This window comes from Balaenoptera acutorostrata, chromosome 5 (genome assembly GCF_949987535.1).
Source record: "Balaenoptera acutorostrata chromosome 5, mBalAcu1.1, whole genome shotgun sequence".
Lineage (NCBI taxonomy): Eukaryota > Metazoa > Chordata > Mammalia > Artiodactyla > Balaenopteridae > Balaenoptera > Balaenoptera acutorostrata.
The window spans coordinates 42,264,063-42,280,498 of record NC_080068.1 but is presented as its reverse complement, the minus strand read 5'-3'; the positions used below and the strand labels follow the sequence as shown (position 1 = coordinate 42,280,498).

Here is a 16,436-nt window from a genome sequence, read left to right as displayed (position 1 = left end):
TCTGGAAATGGCCCAGACCTTCAGAGAGTCCTGACCCAATATGGAATCGACCGGCTTCAGGCCAGATGACACTGTTTGGTTGGCCTGCCACTCCGAGCTGGTGTGTCTAATTTGTTAAAACATCCTGTTGTTTGTTGTGTAAAAGAATGTGATCCATAACCTTACTAACTAAATGAGTATATCAAGAACATATAAGTCCATTTTGAAGAAGAAATTAATTATGTAGAAACATTAGAAAAGATTTACCTTTTTGGTGTATGATACAAGAGCATTTCCTTTTCAGAATAATTAATATTTATCCTAAAAACAGGTTCTCCAATTGACCCAAACTTTTTTTTTTTCTTAGAACAATAGATAATGAAAAATTAAGGTCTAAAGTTTCCTACAAAAATGTAAAACCATAGGGAAAAGTTGATATGTATACAGGTTGATCATAATGAGACCCAGACTTTAAATTAACAATTAAGAAAAAGACAGGGTTTGAAACATGCTTAAAGACCTTCCCTTTCTAAACATTATCTTTTTTTTTTTCAACTTGCTTGCTTTTTAAAAAAAAAATTTTTTTTTACCTTTCCTTTCCTGTGAATGTCTAATTGAAAGTATTCTATCAGCCTAACTCTTCGACTCAGGTAGTTATATGTATTGTCTACAATAATGCTTATTTTAATCAAGACCTTTCTAAAAAAATGATTTTCAACTAAAGTAGAAAACAAGTGTCCAACAGGAATATTTAGACTAAAATACTGAACCAATTTTGAGATGAAAAGATGCCTAACTCAAGCCACCATTACCCTTCTTTTAACTTCAGGTATAAAGTTAGGGAATGAAGAGAGCTGCAAGCTAACTGATGAATGATATGCAGCAAATGAAAACTGAAATATATAACATAGGAAAGTACTGAAATGATGTAAAAAAAATATTACAGTTATGGAAGGAAGGATCTGATGAACCAACTAATAATACTGCAATATTTTTGAAATGAAAGCAGGGTAGTAAATTTTGTACTATAACAATTCTCTACAGGAGATCTAACAATTATCTTCAACTCATAATTGTTCATTTTTAAAAAGATGAAAGCATAGTTAGTGATGGGCAAGACAATGAATTAACAGATGTGGGACAACATCTTGGTTACTGACTTCATATCTGACTTGGAACTATAAGCATTTTCCCTTAAATATTTTGAGGTATATTTCTGTGACATTTCTGAACTGCTTTTTTTTTTTTTTTTTACTGAATTATGTACTGAATCCTTCTGGATTATATAAATTTAAATTAATTAAAATAAATTAAAATTGTATTTTAAAAAGTGGTCATATATACGCTTAGTTTCCATTTAGTTTCTTCTGATTGAAAAAGTAATTTTAAAAGAGAATACACTTGCATTCTCAAAATATACACTGTTTAATATCTAGAAGAATTAAATGGTAATTGAAAAAACAAGTTGGTAGTGTCAGGCTGCCCATTACTAACATGCCTTGGGACTTGTTAGTGTAAGTGTGAAGCAGTACACATTTCACAGTGAGAGCAGTGAATACTCAGCCTGTTAGTGAGCAGCATACAGACCCTAGAAAGCTGATCAGAACGAAGCGAGAGAGATGAGGACACCTCTCAGCGTGAATGAAATTCACTTTTCAACACTAAGGAACTTACAGAAACAACAAATTGAAAGTCAACCCTTGAGGTTAGTCTAGTCTACCATGCAATAAAATAAAACAAAACAAAAACAAAATAACACAAAGAAAAAAAAACAAAACTGCAAGTATTTTGCATTCTTTTATGGTATTTTGTGTTTTACCTTTTGAGGAATGATATCATCGGGTGTCTCAGGCTGTTTACTTGGGATCTCAGACTGAAAACAGGGTATTAAGTATAGACACATCAGAAAAAAATAACAAAGAACAACACAAAAATAAAATAATCTTGAGGACTGTATGGAATATGGAAGATGCACTCACACAAAATTAATATGATATCCTAAGCTGCTTGAAATAATCACTTAGCATCGTGTGATTATTTTCTCAATTATCCAAAGTAGTTTTAAAGTAAAAGAAACCACACTAAAATTCTCAAGGCTACTGAACAGGACAAACTTAAAAATCACACACACAAAACTTCACCACAGGCTGCCAGTGTCATGGATGATTTACAGGCAACTCTTTATATGGCTTCAAAGGAAAAAAACAGAAAACCAGATAATAGAATCTAGTGCTAGCTATCACCTTCCACCTACCTTTTACTGTGTTTATCCCTAGATCTGTTTTGTAACAGAAGCAACTGGTTTAAACTATTATCTACAATATCCCATACCACAGAAATCACTAAGCGCTTGTTAGTGAAAAAACACCTTCCCCTAAAAGCCCAAGGACCTATTTCCTTTGCTACCTTCACAGCTATGACCTCAGAAAGGCTGAAAGCAGAAGGGAGCCTGGACCATCAGCCTCCAAACCAAAAGTTTTTGTAAAAATTACTTTCTAAAGAATTAGGTAGTTACTCTATATTTTATTCTCAATAAAATCTCGACTAACAAGGCGGCAGTATCTGTTGAGCTGGAGTGTGTGGCCTGTGCGTGTAAACACACAGACAGCTACAGACAGACAGTAACACATCCAAGAATCATTCCAATTTTTCTTCCTTTTCACAGTTTGTACCTGGAGATGACTTCTAGTACCTTTCCCTAGAGTAAATACGAGCAAGCAAAATGCTTTTACAAATGTTTGCTTCCCTTGGCGAAACAAACATTGAACTACTGGGCATACTTTCAAATACTTAATATGGTTTTAATATACCTCTCTCCTTAAAAGCAAACTTTTAAAAGCATACCTTATGTTGAAGGATAATCTTGAAAATATACATCTATGTTCTCAATCTTGGTAAAGATTTGGGTTACACGAGTATTACTACACATTTGTTAAACCTCACTGAATGGTACACTTAGGATTTATATATTTCAATATATGTAAAATATATGTCAATAAAAAAAGAATTATGAACAAATGTTGAACTCTATTGATATGCATGGGGAAGTATTCAGGGGTGAAGGGTACTGACTCTGCAACTCATTTTGAAATTAATAAAAAAACAAGATAGATCACTGGATAGATATGTGATAAACCAATACAGCAAAATGACCCATTACTATTGTCAAACCCAATTCTGATGTCCACTACATATCCCCAACCAGAACGTGGGCAGGGTCCGACACGTACACAATCGTATTTTCCCTGCAGCATACGGCACAGTGCTGGTTTAATACACATTTGCTCACTGAACCACTTACTGACTGAGGATCTTAGTTTACTAAAAGGTACAGCATTCATTAGCGAAGATACATGTTATACTAATAATTTTAGTATTATCATAGCTCTCTTTAAACTTTTATAACTAAATTATTACAATTATGTTTATATAGAAACCTAAATTTTTCAAAGTCAGAATTTGTAGAAAATAATTTTATACTCCCTTTACTTCCAATTTTTCTGTATTGCTGGCAATGGAATTTCTTGAATGAGTTGCTTAGTTCCTATGAGTCCTGTGATATCTACATATTATATAAAAATATATGTGGAGGCACCCACATGAGACTCCCTTAATTAGAAAAGGAACTTGAGGTAAGTCGTTTACCCTTCTGCCCCAAGCAGCCCAACATTAATAGGAAACGGTGAGGTCTTCGCCCCAATGATATTTGCAAAGAATAGTAAATTTGTTTGAGATTATTATTCTGTGAAAATAAGGGGATTACAGAATTAAAACCTGGTTTTAGTACTTAAATATAACTGCTTAAATGGCAAAATATGGAATTTTATTCTCATTCCTTAGGATTCAGAGTAATTAGAGAACTGCTTAAAAACAACCATATTTTGTATTTTCATCATATCCCAGGCTCACATCTTAATATTTATAACTAATATTACCACTTAAAATACAGAATTACAGTGCAATTCAGTATAGCTATTTTAGTTTTGAAAATGGTCCCCTAAGGAAAGTCCCTGTGCAAAGGGGATAAATTATTTTTATGTGAGATCAGAGAATTTTCCACATGTATATAACTTTTCTCAGGACAAAAAAATTATTGTTGTTCTCATTAAAACAATTTTAGTTGATAAACTTTCAAAGCTTTTAAGTCAGTGGCAAATGAAACACTCAAATATGTTCTACATTCTATAAATAAACAACTAATTTAAAAATAAAATTCAAGACTTATAATAAAAGGTAAGCTACTTTTTAATACAGTATGTAGCATTATCCAGGTTTAAGAAATAAAACTTTAATGACTAAAGAAATAATCACTTGATTCATTTCTAACATAGCAAAGATTTTAAAACAAGAAATAACTTTTAAATCATCACTGTATTTCTTCAGTTCAATTAAGAGGCCTAAAGATTTAAATGTTACTTAAAACAATAATCGTTCTTAATAAATATGGCAAAGATCAAATCATTTGTCCTTACTCCAGGCAAAGCCTGTTTTACCTATTAAGAGGCCTTAAAAGCAATTTTCAGTTTGCACCTGTTATACCTGAAATACCTGTAATGTCGCAAAAAGTACTGCCTATATTTTATAAACATGGGTGCAAGGAGGGCAACACGTTTATGGGGGCTGAAAGGGAAGACGTGACTGATCTCTAACTCTGGGAGGCAGTATTTAATACAGCTCAGACCACAGGAGGATTTATGGTGAAATTAATGAACCATATACCTCAACAGCCATCACCTCCCATGGGTTCCTTTCAAAGTCCTGGAAGTGGGGCCCTAGTAATTTTGTATTCATAATTTTGTACTCTTTTTCTTATAGCGCCTCCCCAAGTTATATAAACTTCACACCCCATAAAATTTGACTCTAGCCCTTTTTAGTGGAAAAATAATTAGGAAAATTCTATAAGAATGCTGAATGGGAAGCAATGGATAAACTCTAACTTAGGAAGAAAGAGTGCTGGTAAGTCCATTCACTCAACATTTATTAAGTTCTAGATATTCTTTAGCATTAGAGAGACAAAACCTAGTATTGGGTTGGCCAAAAAGTTCGTGTGGGTTTTTCCATAAGACATTACGGAAAAACCCGCATGAGCTTTTTGGCCAACCCAATATGTGGTTCTGTCTGGAAGAAATTCACTGTCCACTGACAACTTCTCAAAACCACCAAAGATCGGAATCCTTTTTCAAGAGTGAGGAACTTCTGAGGAACTGTCAATCTAGTCATTATATCTTGCTCCAGTACTTAGCATGACCTAGAAGGTGTTCCTTAATTTTCTAGGCTTCTATTTATCATCTGTGAAATTGGGATAATAATATAACTATACTTCAGAGGGCTGTCATGAGACATACAGGAAACTGCAAGTGACCGCTCTGCAGAGCATCAAGCTCACTGTGCTTCGTTAAGTATCTGCTCTCCTTTTTTGATTTCACAATAGAAGTTAGTGGGATAGCAGCTGCTCTACTTTTGGGAATTCTCTTTGCTGTTGATATTGCCAGATTGCATATTCCATAAGAAAAAAAGTGGACATTTAATGGGGTTTCAAATTTACAAAAGATTTTGAACTAGCAACACCAAAATCATTATTTATTCAGAAAACTTCATCATAGCAGATTAACCTTGACTTGTGCATGAACTTAAGCAGCAGCATGAATTCCACAATCTGTAATCATCTCCCCTTCCCACCTGCTTTTTCCTTTTTTGTAAACGTATCTCTAACATTTCTTGACTGCCTTGTATTTCTCAATATGTAACCCATCTGGTTAAAAAAAAAAAAAAAAGTTCCGTATGGTTCATACTTATTTCTGAGATTGTCTGTTTAGATTTCACAGACTGGTGAACTCCTTTGCTTAGGTAAAATGCTAATGATATTAAGGTTGTAAGTGTGGACTCTGTAAAAATACGGGTGGGGCTTCCCTGGTGGCACAGTGGTTGAGAATCTGCCTGCCAATGCAGGGGACAAGGGTTCAAGCCCTGGTCTGGGAGGATCCCACATGCCGCGGAGCAACTAGGCCCGTGAGCCACAATTACTAAGCCTGCGCATCTGGAGCCTGTGCTCCGCAACAAGAGAGGCCGCGATGATGAGAGACCCGTGCACCGTGATGAAGAGTGGCCCCCACTTGCCGCAACTAGAGAAAGCCCTCGCACAGAAACAAAGACCCAACACAGCCGCAAATAAATAAATAAATAAACCCAAAGTTAAAAAAAAAAAAAAAATACGGGTGGATTTTTTTTTTCTACATAGTGTGCTAGTATTAGAAATTACAGTGCTTTAAATTAAAATTTACCAAGTATGGCATTCTTTTTTTATTTTATTTTTATTATTTTTTAAAAGTCTTTATTGAATTTGTTCTTCTGTTTTATGTTCTTTAAAAAATTTACTTTATTTTTTATTTATTTATTTTTGGTTGCATTGGGTCTTTGTTGCTGCGCACGGGCTTTCTCTAGTTGTGGCGAGCGGGGGCTACTCTTCGTTGCGGTGCGTGGGCTTCTCATTGCGGTGGCTTCTCTTGTTGAGGAGCACGGGCTCTAGGCACGCGGGCTTCAGTAGTTGTGGCTCGTGAGCTCTAGGGCCCAGGCTCAGTAGTTGTGGCACACGGGCTTAGCTGCTCTGCGGCATGTGGGATCTTCCTGGACCAGGGGTCGAATGCATGTTCCCTGCATTGGCAGGCAGATTCTTAACCACTGTGCCACCAGGGAAGTTTCGGTATCTTTTGGTTTTTTGGCTACAAGGCATGTGGGATCTTAGCTCTCTGACCAGAGAGCCAACCCACACCCCCTGCATTGGAAAGTGAAGTCTTAACCAGGGAAGTCCCCCAAGTACGGCATTCTTGACAGAACGGAACAGCTTTGAGAAAAGTAAACTTTAGGAAGCTATCTTAAAAAAAAAACTTAAATAACTATATATTAGCAGATCTAAGGCCTATATTCTAAGTAGCATCAGGACAAATGTGTAGTCAATTAGCACAAGATAAATGGAGCCAGGGTTTTGGTTGGGAAAAAAAGAGACACTGGAAGAATGCAAGTTGTCTCATGTTATATGGTCTGAACTACTTACTAGAAGACACATGTGCCAAGTCTTCTTTATAAATCTTAGTTTCTTCAATTGTTGAGAGAATCATATTAAAGTCAAGTATGTGAAAGGACTTAAACCATGAAGGGTTTCTCTTCCAAATTTGCACTGACTTTATTAGGGAAGACTGTATTTTCCCGAACGCTAAAACATGATTCCTGGATCATGATCGTTTTAGACAAAATTTTTATGGTCAGTGCAAAAATCTGAATGAAGGCTTTAGGAAGGGTAACCTGTCTGAATAAAAAGGAACTTGAGGGGCAAATGCTGTTCGCTTTATACCCGTGGAGCCAGTGATGAAGCTTCTCAATATAAATGGGAAGATCTATACACTCAGGCTATTATTATTCCTTAACTGTGCTCTTTATTTCTTCAAAGAATACTGCTTAGTGGCAATGTTTATTTTATTAACACTCACTTAGATAGTGCTTATTCTGTGCCAGACACTATTCTAAGTACTTCACTAATTTTAATTAATTTAATCCTCCCAATAGCTTCTAAGATGGAACTGTTATTTTCTCCATTTCAGGCATAAAGAAAGCAGAAGCTGAAGAGGTTAACGTGGCCGGTACGAGGTCACCAGCTAGTGAAGGGGCAGAGGCAGGTTTCAAACCCGGCAGCTGGCTCCAGGGTCTAAGATCCAAACCACTTCACTGTGAAGGCTCCCTGCTGTACCTTTTCATTCCACTGCCGGCACCCTGGCATTATCAACTTACTATAGTTCATCGAATCTCCTAAATTAGGTGTTTTTCGTAATTGACCTACTAAGGGAAAACGCTTACAAAAAAGAAGGAAGACTTGGAAGCGTCACTACAAACGCTGAATTCTGTGCACTCACCGCCACGTTCGTCTCTTGTTCCGTTTCTGGCACGTAAGGGTAATGGGTGTAAAACATATCATTCCGCACCATTTTTTTCCTCATTCTGCAGGGCCCTTCTGTCATCTCCAACATCCATTTGTCGAGATGGGAACCGATGGGGGGGCCCCAGAGCCCCCGCTCCCGCAGCAGCTCGTACTCGATTTGGCACCACTCCTCCGTCACGTACTTCAGGGCATTTTGCTGACGCTAGCAAGAAGGAGTCCGGATTGGTTTTCAAGCAAAAGCACGAGCAACAATGAACAGTCTACAAGTACCTTAAAACCGAGTTATTCTTTGGAAACAAAAACCAATCCAGGTCATTTCAGGCAATATTATAAAAGTAAAGTTACATTTATTTATGGTTAAAGTAAGCTGCTGATCTTGTGAGAAGGTGGGGTTTTAGTGATGGCCCAAGGCGATTATTTTAGCACCAAGTATACAATACATGGAAGATCCCTACAGGGTAGCGTGTGCAGTACACCTGATCAGAGTGTTGAAGGAACTTGTAGCTCGGGCACAGGGAAGATGGTAATATTACTTATGAAAATACATGGAAATGGTTTGTCCAGTGTGAGTTAATAAAGACAGTTATTTAAGAATGAATCCCCTTCCCCACCCCCAATTGCAAAACAGTTACTAGAACATGAATAAAAGAAAATCTAGAGAGCCACATCGAGAAATATTGCCAACACACTAGATTCCTGGTAATCACCGTAACATTTCCAATAATTTTAGGTAAAGAATATACACATGCATCTCTGATAGGGAACTTAACATTCATATAAAAATTAAAGGAAAACGATTTTTACTTGGCCCTGGGATAGATCCAAACCACCTTACTTAAATGGAAATTTATGACTTGGTATAACTTCTATTTGTCAAATGTCAAAATGTGTAACATTTCAACAGTAGATGCTTAAAACTAAGCATCTAATCATTAGATGCTTATCTAATAATTCATGGAATATAACTATACAATTAAAGAGTAAAGATCCCTTTATACTGTACAACTAACACTAATGATTATTGAAGGAGTAATCTTGATATTATACTGATACCATCATAGTACTTATACGTTCCTGGCAGGAAGAAATCCCCTGTAACAACTAAGTATCTAGTATCATGCCCATAAAATATTAGCAGCTTATCATTCAGAAATCTTTAATAGATATAACTCAGCTGCCATGGAAATAAAATATTTCGAATAAGTTGTTGAGTAATTATGAATTCATCAAGCGGATTTCACTGAAGATATTTCTTATTGACAAAATCACCAAGCACTTGTAATAAAAAATAACTTTATCTTTTAATTTTTTAGAATTTTAAGAGACTTCTCAGAGATTTTGATGTACATTTTCATGGTCTCCTTGTTAAGTATGAAAGAAAGGGATCTTTCCAATATTTTAATTTTTATTAAGAACAAACACATGCAATATGTTGGTAGTGAATGTCATTAGGATTCAGCTGTGCTGATCTCCAGTCTGTCACTTTTTAATGCAGTTTTCCTATAGGAAGTTCCAGTCTTTCTATGTTAAAACCAATGGCCAAAGTAGCTGCTGGCAGGGATAATCAAAAACATTATCTGATGATAAATTCAGTTCAGCAACTTATTCTTAAAAGCAGGAGGAAGGTATCAAGGGAAACAGTCTTTTCTCACTCAAGGAATGCAAAACAAACCATTATTATGGTTATGATTCTTACCTCCTGATATTCCTTATATTGTGTATCTACTAAGTCACGAACGACGGCGATGTGTGTAAACATCCACTGAGAAATCTCCTAACGATGAGTGGAAAAAGAGTCTTAATATTTCATGGATTTCCTGGAAAAAATGTTAACTAGCCTTGAAATAATGCCCCCAAGTTAGTTAAAATTCTATTAAAGGCATCACAACAACACCCAAAAAACCCCACACAAAACTCTGAAAGATTAATTATATAATGAATCTGATGGAGGCTTATGTGATGGACACAGATCCATATACCGCCCCCCCATCCCCCAGCGCACCTTTCAAGGAAGGGCTCACGGCCACAACTTCTGGGAGCGCTGTCAGTACTTCAGGGATCACCTCAGCTGCAGAGAGCTGTGGGCACCCCACAATCACTGGCTGATTTGGAGGCAAGCAGGCTCAGCCATTTCAGCTCAGTAAAGGTCAACTCTGACAGGTCATTTTGGTACCAAAGCTCCACCTGGGTCACAGCTGAGTCTGTCGCCAGACCTGCACTGTAGCCTGACATTTCCTTGTGACCAATCCTGCTTCCTTCTTCTCCCATCCACAAATATCAAGGGCACCCCTAATAAACATCCTGTACACTAAACCCCCTCTCAGAGTGTGCTTCCTGGGGAACCCAACCTGACACATGGAATGACTCATACACATGGTTCCTCCCAGGCCCTTTTCACAGCTGCCTCTAAGATTCTGGGATGGCAAAGACAGTATGATGAGGAAGAAATTAATGCTGGAGGTAGAGGAGTTAAAAAAAAAAAAAAATCAATCTCAGGCATGTACAACAAAATTATAAAAAAATAAAAAGCTGTTTTGTCTGCTGTTGCTTTAAAATTTATATAACTATTAATAAAATGATTGAGGGTTTGGAAAAGCTGAGAAAAAATTATCCATAGTCTATCGTAGATCAATATCTGAATCTCATCTTATGTCCAGTTATGAAATGGATGTAAATACACAACACTCATAGTGCAATTTTATCATAATAAAACGGGAGAAGGCTCTACAACCTGAGTTATTTCTCTCTCTCGGCTGAAGCAAAAATGCAGAAAATTTCCATTTCAAATCATATGCTTGCATGTATTAAGTGTATTATATAAAACACTACAACTAAACCTTGAATTACAAATTTCTAATCATATCATTAATAAAACTAAACAATGTACCTGGGTGGAAAGACTGTGTTTATGAAGCCCACTTTCCTTTCGATTCCTTCTCGATCCCGTTAACTTGGAAAGACCAAAGCCACTGCTGACACGGGACAATTTGGATTGTGTGGTGGGCACTAAAGCTTCTCCTCGACTTATGCATTTCTTTTCATGGGCTGCAAAATTAAAATTAGAGTATTTTACAGTTTCTCCATGTACTTATTAGCCTTACTTTTAATACTTTTGCATAATGGTTACAAACCACAATTCTGTAGTTATCAAAAGCAGCTTATGTTACAGATGCAGACACTCTCTTAGATATTATATTTACTTATCTTGTATAAGGATAGCTGCTTGACAATTATTGTACTAGTTGAACTCACATTTGGGTGAAACCTCATAGCTCTGCAATAATATGCAAATTTATTTTAACTGTAATCAGTTTCTATGTTAATAACAATTCACAGTCCCCTGCCTAAAATCTTTGGTGTTGTGTATACTTTGGAATTTAAAATTTTAAGAAGGTGATACAGTACATATACTGTATATTATATGTACTTTATCACCCTAGACCACCAGAAGGTCTAGGGTAATAAACCATAATTAATAATATAATTAATATTTCTGCAGCAAAATGTATGAATATTAATGCCTAGTAGGATAAACAAAGATAGGTTAGGTTTTGCTACCAAGTGAGTTTTGGCATCAAATTAATAATAACACCTTGGGTTTTCAGGGCTTTTTGAATTTCAGAATTATAGATAAGGGATGTAGACTCATAACCAAGATGGTGACCATACTAAAGTTGTGAGCAATGTACTATTTACCAAGCTCATAGATGCCTGATGTATAACACATTTTTTAAAAAAATTAAAAACAAAAATCTAAGAAGAAAAGCCTAATCTCAGCATAATCATTCTAGAATGGGCTATATTGTATTGATTTTCATTTCTACTGTCATCATAATACCTTTGGGGGAAAGTTTTAATTTCATATCTAAAGTGCACCCAAATATGATAGTTGCATATAAGTCCCTTGGTCACATGATATCTGTAAACTTTCTTACCCAGATGATTCTGCCAACATTTCAAACCAGCTTCTTCAATGAGCGGCTTTGCTATAGCTATGTCCACATGGCCTCTTTCATTCACAGGTAGAGTGACTTTGAAAAGCTCCTCCAAGGTTTGTTTCTTACTATGAATCAATTCAGTCCAAACTCTGTTGACAGCTTTTATGAGAAGCTGACGCCCTAGGAAATGAAAAACAGCAACTGATCAAAAAGAATATAAAGGTAGTTAGTATTTTTTTCTTCTTTTATATCTAAGGATTTCAACTTAGATGTATAGTACTTAACTGTCCAAAAAATGCTTCACATCATAGCCAGCTCAGTAAAATAGGATTATTCAGATAACCAAAAATGCGGTTGGCTACTTGGAAAACTTAAAAAAAAAGTAAAAAACTTTATATCAAGCAAAAAGACTACATTTTTATTTATAAAACTGGAAATTACATATATATTTCATTGTCTAGCTTCTTCTATAAAAGAAAAGAACTTATTCTCCACTTAAAAGTAAATTTTAGATCTAAATATTTAAGGTATATTCACAAATAAGTTAATTGTTCTTGACGATTTTGCAAAAGGAAAGAAATAGTAAACAAATATTTTTAGAGTTTTTACTATTAAATTCCATCTTGCTTTGGACTCTTTGCTAATTTGTCCGACTCCTGCTCTAGGCCAGTCAATCTTTAGCAAGCATCAGAATTACCTGGGAGGTTGTTCAAACAGACTGCTGGTCTTCACCCCCCAGAGTATCTGAGTACTGAGTACTCAGTAGACCTGAATGGGGCCAGAGAATCTGCTTTTCTAACTAGTTCCCAAATGATGCCAATGTTACTAGTCTGAGCACCTCACTTTGAGAACCAGTGTTCTAGACTGTTAGTTCCTTGGGGGGTGAAAACAATCAGTGTGTCCTTAGTGCCTGGGGTTCAAGAAATTTTAGTGAAAGAACAGAGAACAAATTAATGCTTAAATGAATGAAGGAATGAGTGCTGGACCTACAAAAGATAAAATCATATGCAAAACCACCACACTAAATATTGCTGGAGAGACAAGCACTTCTGTAATTATCTAATCTTTTCAACTGAACAACGTTGGAAATTAGAAATCAATCCACCCAAAGACTCTCATATGCACAATACTTACAAAATCAGTGGGAAAACTAGATTTAAAAAAGGGAGAAAGAATAAAAATGGTAGTACTGACAATCTGTCTCAAGCAATATTTGCCTCCACTGTGATTGGCCTAATACTACCAATAGCCAGCTCTCTTAAGAGTAAGCGCCAAGTCAGTATCATACTTGCACTACTGCTTGCGCAAATGTAAGTATCACCAAGTTTCCTGGTGTTACGATGAAATGTGGAGGGCAAGCCATTTCAGGGGTTTGCTCATCCTGGCACAAGGAGACGTACCGCTAGCACGCTGGTACATGCTGGCGGGCGTACCGGTGTATGTTCAGGTACGCCCTATGGAGAGGTCGGCTGTCAATGTTGGCAGTTTCTCAAGTCGGTGTTTTCGGTTATATCTTAAAAATCGGAAATGAGTGGAGAGGAAAGGGGGGAAACAGTTGAGATAGCTACCTTCACTAATATCTTGGCTGTAACCCCCGTCTGGTTCAACGTCCGAGGGGATCATGATGTGCCACGTCGTCATGCGGGCTTCCGCTTCCAGTCCAAACCCGTCCACGCTGCTGAAAAATTCCCGTCAGTTTACACTACATGAAGGAGGTGACCGCAGCTGGGAACTGTGATGACTAAGCACTACTCTGCAGACACAAGGCAACGCTGGCTCTGTCACAGAGCTCCGTTAAGTGGCAGACAGACATTTGGCAGATGCACAGAACAGAACTTAAGAGTTTATCATGAAAATGCCATTTTCGAGCGAGGACGTCACAAATCCACTCGACGAAATGTAATTAAACTAAATGACAGCATTAAGAGGAGCATCTTGCTATTTAAGACGTTTTTTTGATCACTATTAACATTTTTACCTAAAAATTACGAGAAGTTCGTTTAAGAACGTCCTCCTCCTATGTTCTTAAACATAAGAACATGCTCTCCTCCTATATCCTAAGATATGCCCCCTCTCCCATATCTTATCTCACCACTCTTTGCTCCAGCAGCAGGGAAATACCTGCAGTTTCCTACACGTGCCATATTCTTTCTGCCCTCTGGGCGATCGGATAGATGACTCTTTCTTCCCACATCACTCTTCCCCATTCTCTTTGGAGGATTAACTTCCTCCTCAACCAGGTTCAAGCTGTAACTCAGCAGGTGTCTCTCCCAGGCTAGGGGCACCTGTTTTGTGCCCCCAAAGCACCGTGCTTCTAGCAGAGCACACTGCTTAGCTATGGCTCCTCCCTCCTAGGCTGCATGCTCCAAGACCTGCCACAGGGTCTGTCTCATTCACATTTCATCCCAGTCCCTGATTCAATGCCTGGCCCCCAGCAGACACCAAAGAAATATCTTGCAAAGCAATCAGTGGCAAAATACTAATTTTACCCATTTAACATATATTGCATTTATTTATTGCATTCTTATCTTTTTACCCCTCTTAACCTCCAACAGTGTGTATCTACTTTACTTGAAAAGCAAACTCTTTTTTAAAAATTATATATGTGACATGTGATTAACAAAAAATTTAAAGATACAGAAAATTAAAGCAAAAATATACTCATTATTTCACTGCAGAAATTCAACCCTTGTCTTTTCCCTTCTCATGAAGTTTTAAGTAAAACCGAGATTAAAGAAAAAAAAATGTTATAATCAAAAAAGTAGAACAGAGTTCTGGTAGAAAACTATCAAAGACAAATTCAAACTGAACCTAAAAGAGTTACCTTCCAACATGCAGGTTAATGAGGCAGTGAGCCAGACAGCTAATGAATTCTTGGTCATGGTTCCCAGGGCCCAGGATCAAGTTCCTGTTTACAGTCAGGACCCTGAGTGAATCAAGGAGAGCTACTTGCTGCGGGACGGTTTTGTGCGCCCGGGAGAACTGGTACAATATGGTCCTATTGAGGCAGTGATAAACCGCATCCAGTGACAATCCCTGGGATCTTCTTTTTGACTAAAGATATGAGAGATACTTTAGTAAAATGGACAAAAAAAGTCTGCTTATCATTCACACATGAACATTTATTAGGTTTATTATGTATCAGACACCATGCTAAGTACTGGGGTGCTAAGATAAAAAATACAAAGCTCTTGCTATTATGAGGTTCAGAACCCAAGAGACACATAAATGTAATGAGATGAGTGCTGTGTGTATACACATCTGTGTGCAGAGCAGTTTCCCTGAGAACACGGGGAAGTGCCATCTGGGTAGAGACTCCTACCCCACAAGTTTTGTAAGGGTGATCAATCGCTACTCAAAATTACTAAAAAAAAAAAAAAAAAAAAAAAAAAAAAATTACCTAAAATGTTAGTAAAGAACTTCTGACATTCTTGTTTCATCTCACATGAGAACTTTTCTCTTTGGCTTAAATACAAATTTATTCTTAAAAAATTCTTCGGTGACATGTGCGTGTCTAATAACATGACAACAGTATTTCCTACTTTCTACATCGTGTGTTGAATAAGATTTATCACTTGTGCCAAACCGGAAAAGGTACCACAAACACACACTAATATGATATCTTCAAAGGAACAAGGACTACAGTGAACTTTGTAAAGATTCAATTACAAGAAGAGAATACTCCTCTAATATCAACTCTTCATGCTCTGTAAATCTTGACACACTGATGCATCATACTATGGAAATCTATCAAATTGTATTAACTTAAGGTCTTTAAACCAACAGGAAGCTATCCAGCTATGTGGTTAGCAAAGAGCAATGCCAGTGGGGAAGGCAGTGGGAGCCCACAGCTTGAGAGAATGAGGAAGCTTTACATACTGGACACACTGGCACCAGGCCACAGGTAAGGGGGGGAATGGTTACAGATCTACGTTTTATTCACTTTTAATAAGCTGAGCTTTACATTAAAATGTCAACATTCATTATCTTATTAGTTACACTTATTTCCAACAATTTTGACACCCGAGGCAAAGTTTTTCAATAGGAAAACATGTACTCTACAACTAGTGTGACAATGGATTACCTGTGCAATTAGTTGAATTATAAAATCTATAAGAAGTTTAGATTCTTTGTTGAACATGCCTTGCCAAAGCTTGTCCACCACACGTTGTGTGAAATAAAACACATTGTTCACCAATACTTGGTAGCTCCCTCCACTGGTAATAGGCAGAGATGCATCTTCCCCTAAATTCCAGCAGGAAAGAAATGTCTAAGAAAATTGATGTCCACCAGCCTAAGACCAGACCCTCCAACAAATCAGGCTAAGGCAAGATGAGTACATCTACTACCGTTAGAAATAGGACCATTAGCTCTTATGTACTACTTTAAGCAAAATGATGTTCATGGCCAGAAGTCATGATAAATATTTGAAGAAATAATTTCTGCAGGATAAAAGTGTTACGGATGGAGACTGGGAAGTTTCTTACTGCCTTAAGACAGTCTGTGATAAGCAAACAGTTCTTCAACTGTCAGTGACACATAGCCTCCCTTTGAGAGAAAAATTAAGTCAGTTTATTAGTTGTAAATTG

General features: G+C 36.9%; 1 protein-coding gene across 8 annotated transcripts in view; it reads right to left on the bottom strand.

Moving 5' to 3' along the window:
• Positions 1–16,436, bottom strand: part of WDFY3 (WD repeat and FYVE domain containing 3) — a 285,270-nt gene that overhangs the window by 53,047 nt on the left and 215,787 nt on the right. For 4 of the 8 annotated variants that reach the window (XM_057547039.1, XM_057547041.1, XM_057547044.1 and 1 more), the window contains 8 exons: positions 15,932–16,092; positions 14,672–14,901; positions 13,416–13,525; positions 11,845–12,027; positions 10,797–10,954; positions 9,606–9,683; positions 7,884–8,111; positions 1,799–1,852 (listed from right to left, as the gene is read on the bottom strand). In XM_057547039.1, coding sequence (XP_057403022.1) covers positions 1,799–1,852; positions 7,884–8,111; positions 9,606–9,683; positions 10,797–10,954; positions 11,845–12,027; positions 13,416–13,525; positions 14,672–14,901; positions 15,932–16,092 — 1,202 coding nt within the window. The remainder of the gene's footprint in view (positions 1–1,798; positions 1,853–7,883; positions 8,112–9,605; positions 9,684–10,796; positions 10,955–11,844; positions 12,028–13,415; positions 13,526–14,671; positions 14,902–15,931; positions 16,093–16,436) is intronic. The other 4 variants (XM_057547043.1, XM_057547045.1, XM_057547040.1 and 1 more) reach the window with 3 other exon arrangements.